The sequence below is a fragment of the Ischnura elegans genome, chromosome 8, assembly GCF_921293095.1.
Source record: "Ischnura elegans chromosome 8, ioIscEleg1.1, whole genome shotgun sequence".
Lineage (NCBI taxonomy): Eukaryota > Metazoa > Arthropoda > Insecta > Odonata > Coenagrionidae > Ischnura > Ischnura elegans.
The window spans coordinates 66,765,284-66,792,209 of record NC_060253.1 but is presented as its reverse complement, the minus strand read 5'-3'; the positions used below and the strand labels follow the sequence as shown (position 1 = coordinate 66,792,209).

General features: G+C 37.9%; 2 protein-coding genes across 7 annotated transcripts in view; both read left to right on the top strand.

Moving 5' to 3' along the window:
• LOC124164204 (E3 ubiquitin-protein ligase RNF19B-like) overlaps positions 1-3,241 on the top strand; it is a 324,394-nt gene extending 321,153 nt beyond the window's left edge. For all 5 annotated transcript variants that reach the window (XM_046541432.1, XM_046541427.1, XM_046541429.1 and 2 more), the window contains one exon: positions 1,379-3,241. In XM_046541432.1, coding sequence (XP_046397388.1) covers positions 1,379-1,383 — 5 coding nt within the window. In that variant the 3' untranslated portion in view covers positions 1,384-3,241. The remainder of the gene's footprint in view (positions 1-1,378) is intronic.
• A 1,811-nt stretch (positions 3,242-5,052) lies between these two features.
• LOC124163306 (F-box only protein 9) lies at positions 5,053-25,427 on the top strand. 2 transcript variants are annotated; one of them, XM_046540120.1, is made up of 10 exons: positions 5,053-5,331; positions 5,497-5,838; positions 10,759-10,912; positions 13,020-13,219; positions 14,421-14,584; positions 16,748-16,942; positions 20,437-20,640; positions 22,118-22,181; positions 23,534-23,743; positions 24,902-25,427. In XM_046540120.1, the coding sequence occupies exons 1-9, from the start codon at positions 5,326-5,328 to the stop codon at positions 23,729-23,731; spliced, it is 1,527 nt and encodes a 508-aa protein (XP_046396076.1). In that variant the 5' UTR covers positions 5,053-5,325; the 3' UTR covers positions 23,732-23,743; positions 24,902-25,427. The 2 variants fall into 2 exon arrangements, with proteins under 2 accessions (XP_046396076.1, XP_046396075.1); XM_046540119.1 differs by having other exon boundaries at positions 23,534-25,427.
• Positions 25,428-26,926: the final 1,499 nt, after the last annotated feature.

The window sequence follows — 26,926 nt, the reverse complement described above, 5'->3', positions numbered from 1 at the left end:
AAGACAGAAGAGTGAAATTGGATCTCATTTTGGCTCCCACCAGAATACTTGTTTCAATGCAAGATTATTGTAACTCTCCATTCCTACTTAATTACGATCATAGTGCATCATATAATGCTACTCCTGTATGACTTCAGTAGTTTAAATATGAAGTCCAATTTAATTCCTTTTGATGGTAATACTTTTAAGTAGTATATTTTATTAGACTTGATTCATGAAAGATACATACATGAATCCTTTCCTTTGATCAAATATTTATTATGGCCCGTATTCTTAGTCGACCCTGTAGGGCCAACTGACCCTGGATACGTCATCAGCCCCTACATAAATTGATCTCGCCCTACATATGCCACATCAAGCCCTACATATGGCTGTTTTTGGAACTAAGTGGGCCCTACTTGATATAGGGTTCCCGAACCAGCCCTACACGATCCAAAAGCATGGTGGCCAAATTTCGTCTTCTGATCACTTCGATTAAAGAATCTACATTACAATGGATATTAAGGGAGACGAGCTCACACAAACCATTTTAAAATGTACAGTAAAACAGTGGAAAGGTAATAATACTACCACATTATACCCATCAAGTGAAATAAATAATAAAATTGGCTGCAGTATAGTAAGTACATTATAGTGGTATACATCACCTTGTTTCTGCAGATATATATTAATATTTTTGACCTTTGTCACTTGGTACGCTTTTGAGAAACCTATATCGTTTACGTACAGCCATAGAAAATATATTTTCATGCCGCTATTTGCCTCGTAATTAACTAAATTACGGAAGGTAAAAGGAAATGAGGAACCTTGATGATGCTACGTAAGTTCTCACGTCAATGATCACATTTGCCCCGTACTTATCACTATCTTGGAACATACCGCTTTTGAAGTAATTTTAAGGCAATATGATTCTACTTTTGGTTCGATATGATAGTATTTGTAGTGATAATGTACTGACATGACCTGGCGGATGAAACCGATTGTTTATTTACCTTAAGCCGTTGCCCTAACAATACGCCCGAAAATTATCGGACGACTTTTTTTAGTTTCATTGTTAGGTCTCATTATGCAACCAGAGTGGAAAACTGGCGCTGTGCCATCATCTACGTCATTTCTGATTACTTGATGACAGAATTACCCCCCACCACTTATGTAGGGTCGACTGAGAAACGCATGTAGGGGCCTCTTGTTATGTAGGAATGGATATGTAGGGTCGACTAAGAATACGGGCCTAACTCTTCATGGCGATCCAGCAACTGTTGAACGATAGCGGCAGCAAATGTTTTAAATGATCGTATATTCTGTAGCTATTTTTTGCTATAAATCAAATGCATACCTTGTAGAAATTGCTACATTGCACCTTTTACATTTATTTCAGGATAGCGACAGGAGTAGCTGGAGCGGTGTTGAAGATGGTGCTTCATCTGATTGAGTGTGCTTTGATGATCACGTATGCCTCATTGGTGGTGCTTATGCAAGTGAAAGTTCCCCGTCACCGCTTGCCTAAGCCAACCTCATGCCTTCCCAACCCTCTTAGGTCCTCTTCCCTCTCCAGAGCCTTGGGCATCAATGCAGGTGATTCCTTAGTATGAGGCAAGCCAGTGACAATGGGTGTTTCAACTGCTCAGAGAAATTTTGAGGGTGGCTCACATCTTCCTGGGAGGTAGTCTCTGTCTGTTGGTAATTTGCCAGTGCCACCAATGTTGGCATGGGTGCCTCCCTTGCAGGCCTCACTGCCAGTCATCTAGGAGCCAAATCACTTGCCAAGTGCATCATGGGATAGTGCTGTGTGTTGAGCGAACTGAATGTGTGGTGCATTTCCCATTCTTTAAAATAAAGGGCCTAAAATAATAAAAAAAAGGACATGTGTGCAACCTAACCTGCTCATACCGTGCTTACATGTGTTTCTTGTGGGTATTTTTTAAGATTGAAAGAGGATACCCAAATCTTATGCAAGAGATGAGTTGCACTAAATTACTGCCAGCAATATGAAGCAATATGAGATCATGCATTTTCTATTGTATATCAGCACATCTCCCCATTTGGCTTCTCAAAATCCCCTGCTGTCCATTACTTTTTTTTCCTGTGATTCCTCTTGTGTGTGGGTCGGGCTATATTAACTCAGTGGGAATCATTATGCAAAAATGCTATTGAGGTGTTCTTGGCATAATTTGCTGTTGAAAGCATAGATGTTACCCATATAAATGGGAGTAACTGGTGTAAATATACTTCAGGATGCATTTTTATATTTATAATCTGCTTATTGTGCCCCAGAAAAAATATCTGCCTCTGCAGATGAAATTTGAAGTTTACTGAAAATCATTGATGTAAATGCTCTTGCTGATGTCAGAATGGATTTTATGTATATCCCCCAATAGTAAGCTTCAATGGATTTTTTTATTTGAAAAAACCTACCTTTGGTGTAAATGTGTGTGATTTGAGAGCTTATGACTGATTCATAAGTTGAAGTTCTCTTGTCTCTGCCCTTATTACATTTGGTATAACTTCAGAAAGAAGTGCTTGTATTTTCCTTGAAAAAAATTAGCTATGCAAGCTATGTATCTCAAATTGTCCATGAATTAATGTGTGAGGAATATTCTCATTGCATCATGTTATTGACTGATTAATCATGAAATTGATGATTTAAAAAAATCGAAGCATTTCCTACTGGTTTGTGGCCCTACTAAGATGAATTGATCATCACAGCTAATGATTAGTGTCAACTCTACTGTTGCTGTGTATCTGCTCATGCCAACGCTCAACTAGGAAAATTGTTGCAGCTACTCCAGTTGTTTCTGCTACTGCTTTGGCATGTGTCTTTGTGAAATTAAATCTTGAAAGAGTGGATAACAGTTGGCAAAAGATTGAGTCTTAATTGGATGATTCCACATTTATCGAATTTAGGGCATTGCAGAAGAGTCTTGAACAAGCAAGATTGTTTTCACATTTTTTTGTTTCATTAATTTATCATGTTATGGAAGTATGGAATTTTATTGTTAGTAGCCATATTTATTTTTGTTGGAGAGACTTTCATACCCATTGTGTGAACTTATTTCCTATAAATATGTAACTAGTGATAATTTGAGAGTATGTGTGATTTTCAGTTTTTGTGATTATTTTGAACGAAACTGGTTGCATTTGATTCAGTAGGTACTGAATTTGGTTTGGTGATTTTTCACAAAATGTGTTATGGAAATTCATGAAATTATTTTGTTATGGAATAAATCAATCCAATCATTAATATTTTTTGTGCTCACTTCATTGTTGAGTAGGAACTACATACCATACATAGCTGGGATGGGGTTGAGTGCTCTTTGGTCAGTGCGTAGTCAGCCAACACAAGACCATGCAGTGGCATAGCCAGGAATTTCGTTTGGGGGAGGGTCCAAAACCAGGGGGGAAAATTTTTGGAAAATAGGGTACTAAGTAATGGGTTTTAAACTAATTTTAACACTTTTCACAATCGAAAAAACTTCATTTGTTAAAAAAAATACTTTGTAAATTCATGATTTTTCAATAATTGTTTTCTTTTATTAGGGAAAATAATTGCACTTTTATATTTCGGGAGGGGTCCTGACCCCCCCCCCCCCCTGGCTACGCCACTGAGACCATGTGACGTTGGTTTCCAGGAGTTTCATCCACTATTTCCTTGCCATTCACATCTTTGTGCGAAGATGTTCGAATTTTCATTTAGGGTTGACTGCAGAGGGGTTATCAGGTCTTTCAGGTGGTAAAATTATATTTAAATTGTGTTGTGTTAGAGCCAGCTTTATTTTCATTAGTATGTAAAATGTGAGATACTGCAAAGAGGTTACCCCATTTCCTGCATATTATTTACAAAGCCGATATTTTAGCCGGCACTAAAATCTCATATTTTCTGCTGTTGTTGTTGTTAGTATCTCATCATAATAACAGCACTATCATAGTGTTCTGAACGTAAACATAGCTTTGTATCGATATCCACAGACAGAGTGATAAGTAATGAGTCGCCATGTCGTCTGGTAACATAATCACGTGATCTAATGTCGGCATACAACTTTTGCTGCTGTGCATCCGGTACGACTGTTCTAAACCATTTGAGTATGTATGCTACACATGTTTAGTTATAAATTTTTTTATGAAATACCAGACTGTTATACGTATATGTTTCAAAGTTAGTTGTCATGAGTCGCCATGTCATCTGGTAACATAATCACATGATCAAATGTCGACATACAACTTTTGCTGCTGTGCATCCAGGATGACTGTTCTAAACCATTTGAGTATATATGCTACACATTTTTATTACATGTAGTTATTTTAAGAAGGTAGTTACGTTATGAACATATATGGCAGATGCGTTTATTTAGTTAAAAGTGAATTACGTACAGTTTTGAATCATTTCCTTTTTGGCTATATAATACAAGTGGCTTAAGTATTTGGGGGGGATAGATCCCACCCCAAACTATTGTCTAATTTTGATATGTAATAACTGCATCTGTTTAAAGTTAAATCTTTAGTTAAAAAATGATGTAAAATGTATTTCCAGGCATGTCATTTTCGCTTTCCCAGGCCATGCCATCCCCCCCCCCCCCCCCCCCCAAAGCAAATTCCTATGTTACGCCACTGTATAGTACCTCTTCTGTTACGTATTATATAAGCATGAAACAAACTAGTGTAGGACCACTGGGAGGTCTGGGGGTGTGGAATATAACTAATAAATTTTGAAATTTTAATCTTTACCCTCTTGAGATTGAATTGAATCTTGAAAGATTGAAATATGTTAATTTAAATTACTATTTTGTTTACTCAATACGGTGTTAATTATGCTGTTGAATCAAACGAAATTGAAATCAACGTTCTGGCAGTAAAATTTGTCAATTTCGGAGCTGGATGGCGTCGAAGATTTTCAGGCAGGAGGGCGCACCTCGAGATACAAAGTCCCGTTGTCCAGGCGGCCCATCACGGGCCTCGCCTGGATAATACGCAAACTAATACATCATAATACATTTTTCACCCCGGAAGTCTAGTTTGAAAGCATGTTCATATCGCGGGTACGAAAACAGTTGAGCGTCATATTTCGCTTCAGAGTGTTTGCGACTTTGTGAGGAGCTACGCAGATAGGCAATACATTGTATGTTTGGCTTTCTCTCGAGAATTTATCTATGATCTTTTGAATTTGAAACATATTTGGTAAACCTAAGGTGATTAAATCAATCTTGGGTAGTTTGGGGTATAATGGCTGCTGTTTTGAGAGCCAAAGAACTCTCTACCTGTGTTGTGCGATACTCCGACCGAGAATCATCGGCTTAAACTGGCTGTTTTACAGAAAAAAAACTTATTTTAATGATGGTAAGTAATCTAAACTATAAAAATGCATCACAATTCTTGGGCATTTTTTGTATCGAAGTAATATTTTCAATGATGAGTTTTTGTCGGAGTTCCATATTGTGCTTGCTTTAGATTGGGCCTTGAGTATGACGCAAGCAGGGTAAGTTTTTAAAACTCTTTTTACAGTCAAACGGCCATCAAAACAATCATCCTATGACATCCAGCGCAAACGCTGCAGAAGACAAAGCCAAAGGAGATGGCGGCGGAGGTGGAAGCAGCGGTGGAAGTGGTACAGGAGATGGTGTTGGGGAAGGCGAAGAGCAAGAGGAGTCTTCGTCGAACACTTCCTTGGACGTGGTACTTGCCTCCTTCAGAGAGCAATGGCAGCGGGAATTGGAAACATCTCCCCGAAGGATGAAGCGGGAAGAGACGCCGTCAGATGACATAAAAGGAGTTCAAGACGGGAACTCAACTGGAGAGACTACTTCAGTCTCCAAAGAACCCGAGCCGTCAAGCGATGAAGCCAAGGTAACTGACCTAATGTTGTTGAGAGTGGGGACGATGTTAATTTCATTAGCCTCGTTTTGAGTTATCCATCGTAAGGTTTTATCGATTCTAAATGTTGCAGCTAAAAATTTCGTTGGTTTTTTGAGCCACATTAGCATGCATTAGCTCTAAAGTACTCATGATACTATAAGTTGGTTCTTGATCATACTTGACCTTCAAAAGAAATGCGGAGTAATATCAATGATGATACTGTAAATTCGGCTTGTCATAAATGTCCTGTTTCATCTTCATTTAATTACCTCAAATGGCAGAAGAATGACATGTATTAGGATTCCCGTTTTTGTTGAGCACTAAGCGTCGTACTCACCTTGTTATTTTTCCTTCTGTGGTATCACAACCCTCACAGATGAGAATGCAGTGGTGGATTCAGCATCAAATTTGGGGGAGGTCGAGACCTTGGGGGAGAGGGGCTTTCTCCCATGTAAATTATAAAAATACCCATTTTTTAGGCATTTTTGAGCCTAAAGTCTCATAATTATTCTTAGAAACCGACGAAATTGAACTATTTTGGACATTAATGAAGGTTAACAATGGAGAAGAAATACATAATATCCCAAAGAAACAATTACACTATATGAAATTGAAATTTTTTGATAAAACCTTTGGGGAAGGGGGGCAGGTCAACCCCTTTCATGACCCCTGTGACCCCTCCCCCCTTAATCCGCTACTATGAGATTGGCTGCTATCAATTTCGAGCGTCAAATCATATTTCAGTCAAGTATGTAATCTATCTTCTGTAGAGAAGAATGAATGGCCAATGGCCAGATATCAGCTGAAAATCAACAAAAAGAAGACTAAGATATTAGTTTGCAGCAAACGAGAGGAGGCTAAAACAAACATCAACCTAGGAAAGCATAAACTTGAAGAGGTGAACGAGTTCTCTTACCTGGGAAGCCGAATTACCAGCGATGAACGGAGCAAGAAAGAAATACACAGTAGAATAGCGCAGGAGAAGAGGGCTTTCTACAAAAAGAAGAATCTTCTTACAGCTGAAAATACCAGCATAGAAGTAAGGAAACAATTCATCAGATGCTACATATGGAGTATGTCTCTCTATGGAAGCGAGGCTTGGACGTTGACAGCAGCGGAGAAGTCAAGAGTGGAAGCATTCGAAATGTGGTGCTACCGAAGAATGATGAAGATAAAATGGATTGACCGCGTGAGTAACCAGGAAGTGCTAAGGAGAGTGGGAGAAAAGAGAAGTCTCCTAAAAACCTTATGCAGAAGAAGGGACAACTTAGTTGGCCACATTTTGAGGCACGATGGTCTGATGAAGACAATCGTTGAAGGACAAGTGGAAGGGAAAAAGGGCAAGGGATGGCCCCGAATGAGTTATATAGGACAGGTTATAAAGGATGTAAAAGAGAATAAATATGTAGCTATGAAGAGATTAGCGGATAGGAGAGAGAAATGGAGAGCTGCGTCAAACCAATCTTAGGATTGTTGACTAATGATGATGATGATGCACAATTCTTAAAGATATTAATAGTAATGGTTGGCCTGTTAAATTTGAAATTTGCCAAGGGCTGATGTTAGCCATCCCTTTCCTTATTTTTCCACCCCTTACATTATGATTTAGTTAAAATGATTGTATGTTTAAGGGTGATAGAGAATAGGAATTATCTTGACTATGCCACTTTGTCCGTTGAAAGTTGCTGCATGACTGGTAGTCAGGGATATAGTGTGGGTAAACTCTTTTCGGGATTCCCTCCGTATTAATTTATCCATTGCAGCCAATGTTTCAAGCTCTGACTCGGGGCTCATCCTCATGCTTTCCCGGTGAATAGTGTGGGTAAACTCTTCTCCGGATTCCCACCGTGTTAATTTATCCATAACAACCAATGTTTCAAGCTCGGACTCGGGGCTCAAATTAACCTGGGAAGAGTTTACCCACTCTATTCGCCGGGAGAGCGTCAAATCATATTTCAGTCAAGGATATAATCTATCTTCTGTAGAGAAGAATGAATAATGATTTGGTGCTTTCTCAAAAAGTCAGACGTAAAAGGGAATTGGCCCATGTCTATCATTGGTCTATGGAATTTTCATTTGTTTCAATGACTAAAGTGGGTGAAGATTGAAGCCTTCAGTCCAAGTTGGTAATTGCTGTAATAATCAGGATTGGTATGCATAGTAAGCGTGGAAATATTATTGAATGTCTTTGGCCCATGAAAAATCTGGGAAATGTCACCAAAAAAAATATCCGGGAAACGTCTGGAAAAAGTCAGTACACTTATACAAATTTTATTGTCTACTCAAGAATTCTATCTGAAAACATTTGTTATAGTTTTTGTTATGGATTACTTGTGGCGGAGCTTCTCCTCATGAGTTTGGATGTAGTGAAGAGCCTTGTCTCAATACCTTCAGAGCCCATGTTGTTTGCTGTCAAGAAGTGTGAGACACGTGGTGTGCATTGGCTAGTGGTGCAGCTCTTCGTTTTGGTTCTGGTGCTGACATTCCAATAGATGGATGCAGATAGTGGATCAACACAGTAGATTTGGTGTCCAGCCAATCGTTAGCTGTGTGCAAAATTTCGGTATCCTAAAATAACTTTCACTGGTGATTAGGGCTGAATTAGGGAACTGCTGAGGTCTCGATTGCAAATGCATTGCAATGTTGTGATCAGTAATTATGGCAGGTAAATGCATCAAAACTGTGTGACTTTGTGTTTAACATATGCTTACATTATTCTTGTTGCAAATAGGGATGGCCGGATCGGATATCTCTGGATCCAAATATCTGCGGGTATTGACCTTCACTGGATACTTCATATCCAAAGTCGCTCTATAGGCATCGGATCTGGATCAGAAATTTTAAATTAATGTTAGAGCGTAGGTTTCCGCGGCGATGGTCTGATCTCTGCATTTCTCCAGGGTTTTCTTCCGCGTCAGGTTGTTGGTTGATTGACCACAGTTTCGCTGGCTGTCCTGCCAGCGTCTTCAGGTCGAAGGTGTCGGCTGTTGGTTTTTGCCTCGCTTATATACTGTAGGCTGGATGGGAGCTGCGCTGTGATTGGCTGTCATTGGCTTTAAATTAATGCTTCAGTGAATGCAGATTCCCATAAGAGGAAGTGGAAAGAGTTAGGATCCTCTCTTCGCATGTATCCCGTTGCACTGTGTGCTTGTCCTACTCATGAACCATATTGTTTAAAATCTCTCATAGGGGTTTTGCTGCAGAATTTCCGCCATGGAAAATTTTAAGGCAAAATATGACCGGCACATACTGTGACTCTTCCCAAGCAACCGTTGGGGGAATCTCAGCGAAATAGGATAATAACCACGTCAAATGGAACTACATCGCTGATTTAAAAATAACCACCCTACCTCATCCCGTGCCTCAGGAATTTTTTTTTCTTTCGGAGACTATGCAGACCAAAAATCATTATCTTCGTAGGAAAATATCAAGTTACACGAGAACGATGGAAATGTGTTTCATCGCTACCCTATCTCACTCATACACCTTTTTCATCCTACCTGCTTCCGTTTTCAATTGCTTGAGGGTAAATAGTGACTTACTGGGCCCAAAGATGCTTAGATAGCTTTCGGCTCTTGGGTGACATGCATGACATTCAAAAAAGAACGAGACCAATCGCGACTCATTTCTGATAGTGTCTAGGTTTCTTATTAAGCTCTAATTGATTGACAACAAGTTTTTTATTAATGCAACAAGACTATACCGATATTCAACATTGTCCAAGCATAATTTTCAAAGAAAAAAGCATGGCATCAGCACCCTCAAACAAAGAGATATGGACTGGAAACGCCAACTGCATATATCATAGAGCTCGCCTGGCTTTGCTTTGAAGGCAACTATGTCACTAAAGCAAGATATGACGTGTTAGTTCTTGACTCCCTCATCTGTACTCAGGGAAAAAGTTTTGCTTTGCAACTGCTTTGGAAACCTTCTGAAACATCAGAATCTGTCATGGAAATGCTGTGGAACTCATTTCCCTCGTTTGTACCAAAAATTGAAATCAAGAAGATATTTGTAACTCATTTGTAATCCCCCTTTGAACTCCTTTGTATAGAGTGTGTTTGTGTGGAACTGCTTTCTACACATTACGAACTCCTTTTGAAAGATTCGACAGTATATCCAGACGTCATCATTTGTATTGTAACTTCCGCGTATGAAAAATAGTAATGTGTGATTGCTTTCCACAAATTTGCTCTTCATTTGGAACAACTCCATGATATTCATAGATATCATCATTTGTTTTGGAACTGGCTTCTTAGCGCTGACATTCCATTGCCTAGTTCAGCCCGATTTGATCGCTCGAGAAAACAAAAATTCTCTAATATATGCAATGGAAGTGTTTTTCCAGTAGATTTTTATTCTAAAAACATCAATGTCTATGCTTTTATAGTATATTTTGTACATAAATGTTGAATTTTAATCAATGTCTTTCGTTTTCTTTGATGAAGGATACTACCCTATTCGAAAAGAGTTCTAAAGGTTGAAAATTTGTTCCATAACAGTTTCCATTGGAAATCCAAAGCAGCTCAAAATGTGTTACATATGAGTCAGAAAGATGTACAAATGAGTTGATGACATGGTAGGATGCTATGATGTCATTAACTGCTGTGTACCATGTTTCGATTCCACAGCAGCATACAAATCCGTGGTTACAAAGCAGATGGATGACGGTTCCAAATGGCTTACTCAGCAGAAACTTATCCCTGAGTAGGTAGCCGTGTTGTTTGAAAGACTTGGCTCTATTTGGAGGTACAATGTCTTAGGATGTTAACTGGGAACTTGGAATCTAATGATTTCAATCCTCACATATGTATTATTTCCTCTTTGCCATTTTTATTTGTATTGGAGGGATATAGTTTGTTTAAGTTGAATATTGTCCTTTTCCCTTAAATTATATTATTTTTATTATAGGCTCAAGAGCTCTTTATGAAGGGAGTTGCGGAAGAAAGAGCTGGTAAGCTTTATGAAGCTATTCAGTGGTATCGGAGGGCTATGCAACTTGTACCTGATATTGAATCGAGGTTATATAAGAGCCAGCATCGTGCAAGAACTGCTGAAAATGAAGGTAAACCCATACTGTGTTTACACGCAGCATTTTATATGCCAGAAAGCTACATTCTAATGCATTTTAAAGGTTGCTTTTAAATTTTATACTTTTCAAATGATCAGTTGGAGAATATAAAAAACCAGTATCACACATCCAATTTGAAAAAAAGGTGATATAAAAAAACTTAAACATAATCAAATGGCTTTTAGGTCAGTGATTTTTGATAAAATTCATGAATGGAATCAAGACCATGGTGGCGGTGAGGAGGTTCACGTCCTCCATTATTTCTAATTAATGCCCCACATTTTATTTACTCCCAATTCTAATTAACCCCTCAAAATTTACTCACTAATAATAATGGGATAGCAATTAACTGTAAGAAATTAAAATAAGGGATGAGCTAGATCTACAAATTTGGGAATTTTTAACATCTTAGGACTTCCATAAGGAAAAGGTCTGAATTTTCTCTCTGATTGAATGTCATTTAGCCTAAAATGGAATTTGTGGTTTTAAGTTTGATCCAAGTCATTGAAGTTTTTGTAGTGAATGTTCTGTTATTGGTAAACATCAAATGGGATCCGTGGATCTATCCAAAAAAAACAAGGCCTGTAGTTGAGATTGATGTGAAAGTTGGTGGAAAATTGTTCTCATTCTGCATTTTATTGCACCAAAGGTTAGTTTTTATAGTAGTCTCTACTTTCCTGATTCTGTTGATTATTTTCTGTATTCTTGTGAATATTATGGCTGTTAACTAATGGTTTGGTAATTTTTTCTTACATTAAATATGGAAATGGGAGCTCTTAAAGCCCTCATTATTTCTCATCTCAGCAGTCAAGTTCAGATTTATGCCCAGCACCGGGCTTCTCTTTTTAACCTTTAAAGGATGGCTTTAAATCCCTGATGTATCACTACATGGCTGGGCATTTAAATGGCTTAGGTTTAAAATATAAGCAGCTCTCCAGTTAACTCTCGAGCGATGAAACTCATTATGAGCCAATTTTAAACAAAGAGTGTCTCAGTGGTCCCTAAAGGGACCGCAAGGCCATAAACGAAAACATTAGGTGGTCCCTTATGGGACCGCAAGGACGATAAAGGTTAATGATGAGTGTGTTCTAAGATATTATTGGGGGCATACAGGGACACAGAATGATAACCCATGATCAGTGAGCTAGTATTGTGGCACCTTGGAATTAGTGGTATGATGCAACTGTACTGATTGCTCACCGGTTTAGTGAGTGAGGAAATATTCCCTCGCTTGCCTCACAATGGAGCAAAAAGGAGGAAAACAAGTGAGAGTCAAGCTACTTACTGATGCATTTGGTATGATCTGACTGAGTAATCATGACATCATGATCAAGTGATCACTGAGCAAAGTGCAAATGAATGACTTACAAGGAGACGTCGCCAAAGTGATGTTCAGGATCTGGATACGGATGTTATTTTCTGAAACTATATAGGTAAGGTAGAAAAAGTGTCACTGCTTTCTTCCACATAGGCCCGATAGATATTCGCTTGTAAAGACTTCGCGCAACATGACATCCCTTGAGTAATCGCCGAGGTAAGGCACAATTCGGAGTTTAGTTTAAACTCCATAAATTGATATTATATTTTAAAAAATCACAAAGTAACTCAATAAAACGAATGGGGATAAAATGTAGCAGTGATTTCAAAAATAGAAGAGAGAAAAACACAGCCGTAGTTAAGAGGTAGCGATTACTCAAGGGATGTCATGCTGCGCAAAATCTTTACAAGCGAATATCTATCGAACCCGGGCCTATGTGGAAGAAAGCCGAGACACTTTTTCTACCTTACCTATATAGTTTCAGAAAATAACATCCACATGCAGATCCCGAACATCACTTTGGCGATGTCTCCTTGTTAGTGAAATTTTGCATGTTGCCTAACTTTCAAGGATGTAGGCAATTGCCTAACTTCTAGGTTTTAGCAAAGCCTCTCTCTTTGATCTGATTGTATGATTCGAAATCCGGTCATTTGTTAGATGTGAGTGCTGCAAGTTATTCACATTTCATTGAAAGCATCATTCTTTCTTTGTAGCTTTCATCTGATGTGGTTTATATTTTTGGTATTGATGAGAAGTGCAGTAGTGATTAGATTATAATTTCAGATGACGATACCAGTGTGGACTCAGAGCATGACAGCAGAGTTGAACCCAAAGGTGAGGAAGTACATGAAGGGGAAAACAAGAATATTGATGATGATGATGATAAGGAGGAAGAGGAAGAAGATGGTGTCCCTCTGATTACCAAACTGCAGAGAGTTTTTGCGAGGAAACAAGCTATTTGCGAAGCAGAAGAGGAGCAAAAGGTAAAGCATTTGGTATCATTTAAAATAAAAAGAATGAATTATTCTAATTTTAATAAGTTTTTAAATTGTATGCCTTTGAAACCCTGAATGTCCAAGATCTCCCTTCCCATTGCCAAACCTGAGCTTCACGTCACTTTTCCTGAAATCCAAGATAGTGTCGCCTTTTCCATTCAGTCCTCTTCTTTCCCCTCTTGTTGTTTCAACCCCTCCTTTCCACATTTTACTCCTCCTCCAATTTCATCTCCCTCCAGTTGAATCTCATGCCTTCTTCCCTTAACTTCCTTAGCTTCTTGTAATTGCCAAAATAAATATACTTTCTGACGTGGCTTATTGGTTGCTAGCTTCGATCCTAATGATTAAAATGTGATGCATGGTTTATGTAATTTTCACTCTTGAATGATTGTGCAGAAGTCTATCTGTTGCACCTAAAATAATATTTACAGACTAAAAGGACATGTGAACTCCCACACCTGTCATGTTCTAACCAAAATTCACCCTTGTAATACACCAGACAACTCTTACCCTTCTAAATCTAAGAAATTGTTAAACATTCACTCATTTGCATGGTTCATGCTGATGAGTTAAATCAGATAGAGACAAGTTAAAAAGTAATGCAAAATGTTACAGTCAAGTTCGCAGGGTGTTAAGCCAATCAGAGAAACTTATTGTGATGTCTAGCGTATTATTACATGCTGAAAATATGCATCTTGAAGGAGGGGTACCTTCTCTCAGAAATAGAAGTGGGGTGAGCGTATTGGCTCAGGTAAAGAAGCAAAAACGAACCCATGAAAAGATCGGAAGGCTCATAAGCTTGGAGCCATTGGAGATGATTTTCTGTTTCACTTTTGAGTCCATAGAGCTCACCTTACCTGTCATATTGACACTACACGTAATCTGGCCTTTACTTAAGCTGCCATATTTGCTTCACATGGTTTCTCACTCCACCTCATCTAACTGCCATCAAAAGCTTTCACTGATCGACCGTTTAACTGCCAAAGGCCGACTTAGAATGTTATTATTATAAGCCTGCTTCCTTTACTTTCTTCTTCTGTTTTTATGTCTTCCTTCTGCTCTGGCCATTTTGCTGAGATCTCCTGCATATCCCATTCACCACCTGTATTTGTGTGCAAGTGTGGCATTATTATTATTATCTGCTAATGACCTACTAATGCTTGGTTATAGAGCAATTTTTGCCTTCTAGGGAGTACATATCTCAGCACTGCCAATGGAAATACTTATATATATTCTCCGCTGGGTTGTTTCCCCTCATTTGGATCTGAGGTCTCTTGAATCCTGCTCGGCTGTGTCAAGAGGTTTTTTCTTGTGCAGTCGTGATCCAGAAATTTGGAAGCTTGCCTGTTTAAGGTACTCTATTTACTTCATGTTATTCATGCATGTCATTTAATCAAACGTCATAATATCTGATTTTATAGTACAGTAAAATCTCTTTACATCGTAATGGAGGGGACCAAAATTTGGGCAATTTGATGTATGGAGGTTCACTATAGAGAGGTTTTAGGGGTAGGCACCATTTTTTCATATCCTTGGGAAATGAAAGGTGCTACTGTCTTTTAAGCCATTATATTAATATATTTGAACATATAGGTATGCATAAGCGAACATATATTTACAATTTAATGATTACACAAAGGTAAAAGTAACTTGTTCAAGAGGCCTTTTTAGAAAAGAAATTATTTATTGGGTTTGCTTAAACTTTTTTTCAAACTCTTTCGAAATAATGTTTTCAATTCTATGAGCACTTTTTAATGTCATTTTCACTATAAATAAATCACTAGCTATTTTTGTTAATGCCTTTTGACCTAAGAAACAATTCGCTGGTCTATGAGTTGTAATTTACTAATAGTGTTCGGAGGAAAGAACAATAGTTTTATATTTCTAAACACAATTTCTTCATCCTCGTATTTAACTGCCTGAGTTTTTTTTATTTGTGCAGCCTATATATACAGTTTCTTCTGTTTTTTCTCGGTTGTTTAAAATAGATGTGAGTGTGAATGAAGGTATTCCAAAGGTCACTGCCTTCTGCCTGTCCTCGTTGATGGCTAGGAAAATTGCTAATTATGTGGTAATGTCAAGCAGTCGCCTTCTTTTATTTCTCGAAACCATCATCAGCCTATGATTAATTAAGTAATTTTCATATTTTATGGCAAATAATTGAAAATACTCCTTATTATATCTTTAAGAATTGATTTATCATTCTTATAAAATGCGACTTGTTAAAGAATATAAAAAAATAAGTAGACACGTGACTACTGCAAAAAATAGACAAAAAATTGAGCGTAATTTTGAAAATTTTGTTGAATTCCCTCTCTCCAAAATACAATGCACGTAGCGTTCCGAAGAAAAACTCTGTCGAGGGCACACAGACACGCTAGGCCTGCGAAAGGACGTAATTTCCCGGTGAGAATGCTGGGCGAACTACTTCAGAATGCGGCGGCGACGGTAAAAAATTTCATTGCCCTACCGCGTTTCAGCTAATTAGCTGTCTCCTTCACCTAACACTGTCGCGCATGGATTGATGTTCGTTCAGTATTGCTAGAAATTGACGTCGCGGACTCCCGATGGAAGAGTCAGATTTCGCGGTATAAATACGCAGGCAAGACATAGGGACAGGCAAGGCATGACTGTCGCTAAGCGCAATAAGTTTTAAACTACGATCGTTCACGAAAGCATCGAAAAAATTACCTAGGCAGTAGTAAGAAAGTGCTACACCGGGAAATATAGGAATAAAATAATTGCGAAACTGTATTTGATTTATTTCAAGTCGCGGAAAATTCATGAAATGTTTTCATTTCAGAAGCGGAAGTAGCAATGCGGTCGAGTAATTCTGTCTCCATGGATGGAAGTGAAGTTAGTTGAAATATTTCCGTCAGTAAGTGATTATAGGCTGCGCTGGTCGCCTCTTTTATTAACTGAACATAGTATGTAGGCACTTACAAGAAAATAAAGCCATCAGGAAAAGAAAGCGAGTGCTATCGCGCGATTTTGACCATGATTCGAGAGAAAACGATGTGTTCCGTCTTCATTTACCGTCACTTAATATATGATTAGGGTAGTTGGATGCCCTAACTAATGGTTAACGTGAAAATTATTAAAGGTGTATAAGAAAAAAATAAGCGTGAAACATTTATCGCTGAAAATGTCATTCCACGTAGGTAATCGCGGCTGCATTAATGGTCTCTAGTTGTCTTGGTACGATTTGCGGAGGTAGTTAGGCCGTCTCGGGGCTGTCTTGTTGGTACGATATATAGAGGTTTTACGAGATAAAGAGGTTCACTACAAAGAGGTTTGCCTATAAATTTACATGTAAATCTGACGGGACCGGAGGGTTGGTACGAAGTATGGAGGTTTACGATGTAAAGAGGTTCACTACATAGAGGTTTTACTGTATTAATATTTTGGAAGTTTAATGAAAAAAAGTGGAGCCCTTAATTGGGGTCATTAGCTTGGGAACCCCCCTGCAGTTCTTGTTTTAACGTAACCTATTTATTTTGTTTCATTGAAAAATAGAGTTTGGGGGAGTAGCTGTGGAGTACCTGGAAGTTTTTACCCCACATGGAGGGACATGTTTGTCCTGGGAAGACCAAGGATTCGCTTTGATGGCTGTTATGCCAGCAAAACCACTTACGTGAGACCTGGTGAAAACTCATTTCAAGACTCATGCTACCGTCCCTGGCACCTTGTGGTGTATTATCGTTACCTGAGGTTAGTGACCAGCTAAAAATGGGCGTTTCACTTGTTATTTATCAGGGTAGATGACTACTTTTTCCTAATTCTTTACTCTCTATGAATATTGTCATATGGCCAATATTTCAAATGATTTTTCTGACTAGTTTTTAACAGATATGAAACATGTCACATGTTGGCAGAGTATGATGATAGCAGACTTTACAATCAATGGTAAATGCAAATTATCTAATGTTAAGCAATCAAAATATTGTAAAAAAATGAGAAAAATGATTGTACAGGCCATCTCTAAGGATGGTATGAATTTGCATAAAGCGGAGTTGTGAAAAAATTAATTATAGAGCAAAAGGTAGTGTAGTATGCAATGGGTCACATTGTTTTGCCTCTTTTCACTTGGAATAAATTGTACAGTAGACTCCAGTTATAACAAAGTTCACGGGACGGAGAAACTGGAGGTTCGTAATAATGAAGTTCGTATTAACATTTCTTTTTGGAATTATCGCAATAAAACATACTGCGTCAAAATTCTTGTCTCTTCAATATCCCATACTTATAGTCGCACTGTGGAGTAGCATCATAATCAAGTGTATAATATGTATACGCAATTAAATTACGTGCAAATATATAAAAACAAGAACATTCGTTTGGTTTTATCATTAGAAGAATGCAACATAATGCAATCAAGGTTTGATATCTTCCTGAATACAGTAAGTCCTCGGTAAACGTACAAGATGTGTTCCAAGACCTTGTTCGTTAGTTAATTAACCCATGCAAGGTATCGATACGTGCAGTTATCCTGCATGATGCAACACTGAATTACAATAGGGTGGTTTCCTATTATTTTTTTATTGCCTATATCGGAAGATGGAGTACTCCTGGAGTACGTATTTCTTGCTTTTAGATTTTTAAATGACGATATCTATTTTTTGCGATTAAATGAAAAGTGAAAATTTTCAAGCACGCGAAAACGCGACGGGTAAGGAAATCTCTCCGTGTGACGTATTTCTGGTTCCCCCTTCCGCCTTGTGAGGTGACCTTGATCGAGGCTCTGAGCGCTGATAGGACGCAGGATGCTAGAGGGTAGCTGAGTACCTTGCTGTCTGGTAGCGCTTGGCTTAAAAAAGGTTTATTAATACCTTATCAAACGAAGAAAACTTTCCGACCTTAGCCAGTTTTAATAGATGATTATTAAGACATGTTTCCCTGAGCTCTGCGCCTCATGCATGCATTGGTAATCTCAGACGATGTATAACTCCTATCTTCTCCTATAGAAACTAGGTCCCTGTGACGTCACGTGGAGTGGCATCGCATGGGCGCCAATCGGGCCCTTTTCAAATGAGGATAAAAATGGACCATTGCCATTCGTCTAAACCGGTATTTCTAAAACGAAATAATTTGTATGTTATGAATACAGTAATGGTGGGTAACAAATCGCAATCAATGTCTTTCGGTTTCTTTGATGAAGGAAACTACCCTATTGTGCGTTAACTCACTGTATTGACGACCTATTCTAGCTGCGAGTGCGACACAGCTGGAGCAGAAAAAAAATCACTATCCATGGGAAGGAAGAATGGTCGAAATGCTGAACAGTTCCTGACTTCAAAACACATTGAATGATACTTTGTTCAGATTATGCCCTAAGTGCGAGTTCTCCTACACCACACTGCGTCGGATTGGCCAACTCAAAGGGCACGAAATTTGAAATTTTGGGCACACTTTAAAATTTTGAATGTTCTTCTCACTGAAAGTTCGTAAATCGAATGTTCGTAAGGAGAGTAGTTAATGTAAGTCCAACGTACGAGAGGTAATGAGTGGGATTCCCATGATTCCTAAGGAATGAAGCTTATTATATGATGTTGCAAGCATATTAAAGTATCTCCCACTGAAGAAAGAATCATAATTGACGCTCCTGGGTACAGTTCACGAGGAGAACGTAAACGCAGCCCAATGATTATAATTAGGGATGTGCGAGTAGTACTTTTTGATCTTGAGTCGAGTATTGAGTTGAGTTGAGTATGGCAATTCCTGAACTAGGCAGTGAATTAATGCACGCTCGAACATATTCTCATTTTTCCATTTCCCTCGTGAATTTTCTGTTCTGAATGATTAGCTTCATCTAAATCGACAAAGATAACGAGGAACTTTGATGTAATTGTGTCAAAATTAGGAGATGAACGAAAATTAATGTCTCTTAAACAGTTCAATAAGCACAATTGAAATGAATTCACCTCTAGTGATGTGTCGAAAATTTAATAAATGTATGTATCGAAACTGCTTAGAAGAACCCTCTGTAATGGCATTGGTACAATTGCAATAAAGATTATATACGTAAAGGAATCATGTAATATTTGATCCTTTCAAGTTCTCATGCAGAAAAACTAATTGTTCTAAGTGCTCGGGCAGGAGGTTTTGATGTCTCAAGGTCACAGTGTCATTTCCTGCAGAAAATTGTCTTTTGCAACAAACCTGTGTGGCTGGGCAAGTAAATTTTTTGCCAAAGTAGCAAGATTTGGGAACCTTGGTAATTTTTATTAAAATTTATATACAATTTTTATAGATCTTGAATCTTCATCGAATTTAAATGGGCAAAGCTAATGAATTATAGAACTTAGCTTTTGCTTCACAGACCAAAATATTTTTCTTTATATCGTAATTCGTTTAATTTACCATACCAACCCCTTTTTTGTTAGTTCAAGAAGGAAACTAAATGCAACAAGGGAATAAACAAAAATCAACATCAGACGTTAATATCTTTTCCAATATTAACAATTTTAATTCAAATCCTTTTTACTGCAGTGCCGTGGTAAACTCAGTGTATTATTTCAAATATGTCATGAGCATATGTCATTCCATATACGTAATCGAGGCTGCATTAACAGTCTCCAGTTGTCTCAGTACGATTTGCGGAGGTAGTTTGGCCATCTCGGGAGTGTCTCCTTGGTATGATAAGTGGAGGTTTTATGAGATAAAGAGGTTCACTACATAGAGGTTTGCCTAAAAATTTACTTGTAAAACTGACGGGACCATAGGGGTGGTATGAAGTATGGAGGTTAATGATGTAAAGAGGTTCACTACGTAGAGGTTTTACTGTATATATAGATACTACGATATCTTTGTATATTTCATCATGCTGTTCTATGATATCTCTCCCTAATTGATTTGAGAAAAAGTCGCATCTTGGGAATAAATATGACTGAGTAACTTGTGAAGGGTATTAAAAGTTGTTCCATGAAATAAATAGCCGAAAAAGGCAATCCAGTGTGCATCCCCTTGAAAAAGCAGGTACATAATACATACGGGGCAGGCAAATGGATGAACATGAATGAGAATGTGGTGGCCATTGTTAAAATTTGTGCTGCATGCCTGCGATCCTTCTTGTGATTTTCAGCCTTTTTTTAAATAGTGTAAGTTTTCAGGGGTATGCATTCAAAAATATAGTCTCTTATAAGTTAGGCTGCTAAAGCAGGTTTGTTTACGTGAAGTATCTTAACATTCTGTTCTCCTGGCTTCAGATTTTTTCCTGGTGGAACAGCAGTGATGCTCACAACACCAGACCCACCTCCAGGAGCATTGTCATCCTTGCGACCACTGTCAACTGACCAGCACCTTCTTCGAGGACATTATCGTCTACTCAGCTCAGAGGGAAAAGTGGTTCTGGTTCTTCATCGCAAAAATCCAGGTTCCAGTTCTGGTCAGCTGCAGGCTAATAATCCAAGGTATGATTACTTTTTGCTTTTTGAGTGACCTGGTGACCAAATAAAATGCTGGACGGGCAAAAATATCTCACCATTTTTCTCCAGATATAATTCATTATTTTTGCTCTAAATTTATTTCAAAGTAACGAGGGGTGTTTGGATTCAATGAAAAATGACATTGGCAGCCTGAAAATATAGTGATCAATTTTTTATTAAAAATAATATCAACAATTTTTATGGATCTTGAACCTTCATGGAATTTAAGCGGATGGAGCGAATGAATTTTAGAACTTAGCGTTAGCTGTTTTTCATGCCTTCCCACATAGCAACGAACCTCTCAGAGACGTCTCACTATGATCTCAAATGTCTCGAATATCGCAAATGTCTCAGAGATGTAATCGTGAGCCGTTCAGGAAATTAAAAAAAAAAACTTATTTAAACGCCATCAATGACTTCCATATTATTTTTCGGTGTAATTGCGCAATTTTGATTATTAAAATCACGACATTTAATATGGGTTTCTTATTTTCAAAAGGTCATCCATCGCAAAATTCGTCGCTAAAAATGATCGAGATAAGTAGGTCACAACTGTGTAATTTGCATTTAATTATTTTATGCCTACATTTTTAAGCATACCAGAGTACAAACTCTTATGAGACATCTCAGAGACTTATCTGAGACGTCTCATGAGACATCTCATAGACCATTTTTTTGGACATAGTGACATCTCAGAGAAGTCTCAGAGATGTCTCTGAAGTGCTCAGAATGTCTCTGAGACGTAACATGCGATATTCGAGGTATCCGAGACGTATTTCTGCTGTGTGGGTTGTAGACGGATACACGTCCTGCAGCGGCTGCAACCCGGGCGACTTGTGCGAGATGCGACTACGTGGTGTGGTGCCTGAAAGTGTCGTTTCCGATGTCGCGATGTGGTTTTGAAGCACTTGTGCAAACCACTTTTCTGTATCCGTGATCATGTAGCCACGGATGCATGGTTTTCGAAACCAATTCATATATGGAACCGTAATAGTAAAAGTATAACCTTGTTATCGCCGCTAAAAAGATCGCTGACTGGCGAAGAAATCTCTCAATGAGTCCGGCAAGCACACTAAAGTAACAGAATAACTGCATAAATAATGTAATGTTGTTTTGCACAAAGGTTAAGAAAAGACTTCGCTGTTTCACAAAATAAAATATATTTGCGACTGGTTTCGATACAGCGTATCATCATCTGGCCAGTCTTTTCTTAACCTTTGTGCATCATGAAGGAGTTTCACCATGTTACGCCAACCACCGTCGCATTGTAATGTTGTTTGTTTTACGTAAATAATGAACATTACAAGACATTAAAGTGTTAGTTTGGGTTATCGGTGTTTTCCAATTATTCGTGGCGTCTCTCCCCATCATGAGCCCAATAATGGGGAGTGTGCTGTATTTATAAAATTTTGTAGTATCTTTGTGTCCCAATTAACTTGTCGATTTTGGTGTTTTATTTCAGATTCCGCTCAGGGAGGAGGAAGGAGGCTGCTCTCGCTGAGCAGACTGAGCAGACTTTTCATTTGGTAAGTGAATCTCCATTATTCCACTGAGATCAAATGTTCTCAGATGACTATTTTCCCATAATACATATTTACTATCAGGCCACCCTGCGTTGCGCGGTGAGGATAGTATCCAGATAAGTGGGAAACTTGGAAATGGGAATTGATCGTTAATTGCTGTGTGTCCGAACGTGTGTTGACCAAAAACTTCGTGCTAACGCATACCCCCAGTAAAAAGGTTTGCACCGGAAAGATTAATAGTCCAGTATAGCATTGTTTGAGATATGTTTTCTCTTCGAGTGTGTCAAGAGATGTGCCAACCAGGTAGGATGACCAACCACAGATGTTGTGCGACATAACATAACAAACTGTAATGAGAAAACAATCAAAGGTTGCATCGGACACAATCGGCAATGAAATACGTACAGTGGAACCTCGATAAAAAGGCACCCCACGGTGCACCAATAAACACTCGCTATAGCAAATTGTCGCTTTACCGGAGGTGGTGCAAATAATAGCCAATATACCTCATATTACTCCTTTATTTTTATTTTCTCGCTTAGACGTGTTTGGTGTTTTTTTGGCCATGGTGTGTTCCATCAAATGCTTTCTATTCATGCAACTCATGGACGTGCAGGTATGCTGACGACTGCTTTCTGCCGCCCAAGGAACAAAAGAAGATCAAGCGTTCGCAAATGCTAATGCCACAATATTTTCACCAAAATTAACTACTTATTTATCGAACGACAGTTTACCACATAAATTTGAGACTGAGCACTCCATTAACTTCATTTCTCACAGATCGCTAGCAATCACAGAGATTAAGGAGTCTTGGTGTAAGTTTTTCCGGCAGTGAAACCCTCGCTATGGCGAAAGCCAACACCAAAAGGGCCTCGTAAAAACGAAATTTTTAACATGCTTATTATAGGATCAATTGACGGTGCATCGGCTATCTCTCGTAATAGCGGGGGTTTCGCTATAGCCCGTACTCGCTTTAACGAGGTTCCACTGTACTCCAGGAGTAATAATCTTTCGAGTTTGGCAATAAAAAAATGGGAAACTACCCTATTGCACAGGTTAGTTCTGTATTTATTTCTCAATGTGGCATGCAATGGCACAAATGCTCGAACGAACGGTCAGGAACTGAGATATTTGGCCATCTAGCATCCATGCATTCTCACATGTGTTGTAGCAATTTGTTGTTTTATGCAATGCAATTTTGACTGCACCTTCGTGTATACATCAGATGGTGCTGTTACGTGTGCCGTGTAAAACTGCCTTTAGATAATACTTTTGCAAAGTGAACCATTCAAAGGAGGTTAATTTATGTTTGAATTTTTTTTCTGCCCCTTCTGATTGAATGCCATCTGTTGCAGGAATTTCAAATCCTTGAATACAAGCGTCGCAAGCATGTGCAACTCTCTTGGCTGGCTTACACAGTAGCTGTACGTTACCGTAATGGAGCCACAAGCTCCACATCATTTGATCTCTCTCCTGCTGATGGGAGATTTCCTCCGCTGAATTTCTCCCGGGTGAGGAGTTACACGGCTGAATCTGATCGTCCCCTGCAGTAAAAAATAGTGCTGGTAAAGAATTTTCCTCTGTTACGGGATTGGAATTATTTGTATGTAAACTTTAGGAAAATGCAATCCTTTTTCATCAGTGATGGTTACCATTTAGTGTCATGCTACCAGTATAATTTCGTAATTATTGATGGCTTAACAATTACTGGCTTCTGGAGTTAAATACATATCAGTTCAATTATGTTTGTAGTATGTTGTTAAATGCTGATTATTTGTCAGAATTGTTACTCTCAAAGTTAATTTTGGTGAATAAATTAAATAGTATTTAGTTTAAAAAAAAGTGATTTTGGGAAGTAATTTGGAGAATGATTATTGGAACTTTAGAGGCTAATGCTTTGTAGGCCTAGGTGCGAGAGAAAAAGTGCATTACTTTTTTCTTAAGAACAAGTTAAATGATAAAATATTTTCTGAAATATGCAGTGGAAGGAAACATTTTAGTGGTTGAGTAATGGGGCTGTGAGTGGATTAGGTGCTCATTAAAACTTTTTCTTTATCTTTTTAGTGTTGCAAACAACTAAAGCTTTTATATATTTTCAGTTACAGTTTGTACTGCAGTCATATTTGTTAGCTTTTTTTGTTGGGTTTCCTTATGGTCTTTGTTAAGCTGATTGTCCTCTTATCTTAAACAATTTGACTATTTTTAAATTCTTGATATCCTATAGCAAACCTCTTTGTTTGTTAATGCGAAAGGCATTCAAATAGCCTCACTGATTCTTGAGAACAGAGTTTTATCTCATGTGATCACTCACTTCTGTGGTGCCAAAATTTATTCAGTTTTGTTGTAGGTATATTCAGATTCCATTTATAATTTTGTAAATAGAGTACATATCAGTTATTGAGTTGTCAGCAGGTGGCAGCCATTCTCATGCGTGTGATATCTTATTCAATGTACATAAATAGCATTGTGTCTGCATTGATTCATACTTTGACTTTGTTGTGTAAACTTTAGCCATAATTTATTACCAAGCAGTGGTGAAAAATCTTTAATGTTTAGTAACATCAAAAATTCTGCTTGGCTTGAGTTAGATTGTGTAGACTATAATGTCTCACTTGTGTAGCAGTATGCTTGATTCTCTTTAATTCTTTCTCAATGCTCGGTGGTTTGCATAATTTTTTTTCTCTAATTGAATGTATGGAATATTTTTCTCTTTCATGCTTCAGAGGTCTATATCAAGTGTAATATGGTAAGAAGTTAAAGATAAGTAGTACATATTTAACTCGTTGTACCCATTAATTTAATATTTGCAGTCTTAAGGCATCATTCATACTCATCTATGAGACCTTGTTTCAACTAACTTCTGTTAAATAGATGCCGAAGACCAAGTTTCCTGTTAACTCTGGTGTTAAGTACTGTGCATGTTGTAAAATGTTCTCGGTTGTATCAAGTTGCTTTTTTCATTTCCCTCCAAATAATGATTTTATTTTTTACTGTTGGGGCTGATTAGTTTTCCAAATGAATATTTAATTGTTTTGGAAAATTCATCTATTAAGAGAGAAATTCTTTATATTTTCATTAATATACATCTATATTTTAAAATGTTTCTAGAAAATACTAACTTTGGGTTCTGAAGGACCTGGTATTTTTATTTGTTTGATAAATGGATTATTATTGTGATGTCCATGCATGGTGACATGCTGTACTTTTGTAATATCTGGTTGAAATTAAAAAAATATATAATAAATTTAATTTGCTGATTATTTTTCTCTATATGTAATTTCTCTGTTGACAGTTCATTATACCATAGCAAAAACCAACTACATATTCAACGAAACCCAACAACAAAATTTGAAAGTCAACCAGCCTGTCGTCGCACAGATTGGCATGATATGCTGCTTTTTTCTACCATGATAGATGTAGATGATGGTGCAGCAAATCAGTCTATAGTTAGTTTGATTTTTGTGCAAAAATTCCTCCGAGAAAAAATCATTCACCTTGACTGGGATTTGAACTCTGATACCCCAATATCCAGTCAAGTGCTTTAGCCAGTTAAGCTAATGAGGCATCATTACTTTCTGTGGAAATATGTGGAGTTTACGTAGCTTGGGCTGTGCATTGTGGGTAACTCTGTAAAGTTTTCATTGTGGCTAGTCCTGATATACTTCATCCATTCGCCTCTTGATTTTTCACGGATTTTCGGGGCCTAAGTTTCTATTTAATTTTCTTGAAATTTTAATTTATATATTATCTTATAACTCAGGATTGCGTGCACTTAACAGAATGAAATTTGATCACAAGAGTTATTTCTTTATTTGTAGTGGAATCAATGTAGTTATTTGTATCAAAACATAATATTAATGCATTTGCTCCGCTACATTTTCTCTGAAGTCATCGAATAGCAGTTTTTTGCCTCTCACTTTTTGAAATAACACATACGAATTATGCAGCGCCATGTCCATTAGGTAGAAAAATATTTTGCGATAACCTTTTGCATATCGGCACATGATGGAGAATGAGGCCAACTGCTGATCCTGCCGTTGTACGGCGTTCATCAGCTTATTGTAGTCGATAACTACCTGAGGTTTTACAATAGCCTCTCTAGTTTTCATCGACACCTTTCTCGTTTTTACCATTTTTGGTTGTTTATGGTATGTTGACAAAACATGCACCTCTTTTTTGTCATTCCACTTATAAGCGGCAATTCCTTTGCAGTACAGCACTTCCATTTCCCCTTTCTTCAAATGCATTGATTTGAACTCCTTCGGCATATTCTTCCTATTCATTCTTACCGTTCCAACCGCGTTTATTATTTCATTTATCAATTTATGAAAGAGGGTTGGTGATGTATACCAATTGTCCAAAGCTACTGTGTACCCCATTTGATAATAGGGCTTCATTAGTTCGGAGACTATGGCTTCACTACAAGGTACTCCATCGACTCTTGCTGGATTTGCTCCGGTATAGATGGAAAATTGCATGCAGTAACCAGAAGCACTTATGCAGATTTTATGAAACTTCACTCCAAATCGCACATGTTTACTAGGATTATACTGCACATAAGATAACCTTCCGCGGAACTTCATCAAATTCTCATCTACCGCAAGATTTTGTTGTGGGTCATACATTGTTGAAAATTTTCTGTTCATATAGTCAATCACAGGAGAAACCTATCGCAGTTTGTTAATGTCATCTAAATTTTCATTGTCAACGAAATGTAGAAATTTTGAAAGAAGTAGAAATATTCTATA

What these genes read in the sequence shown, in the direction of transcription:
- LOC124163306 (XM_046540120.1), top strand. An exon ending in TGGAAGCTTGCCTGTTTAAG is followed by an intron (nt 14,585 to 16,747) that starts GTACTCTATTTA and finishes ATTGAAAAATAG; the next exon opens with AGTTTGGGGGAGTAGCTGTG. An exon ending in GTGTATTATCGTTACCTGAG is followed by an intron (nt 16,943 to 20,436) that starts GTTAGTGACCAG and finishes TCCTGGCTTCAG; the next exon opens with ATTTTTTCCTGGTGGAACAG.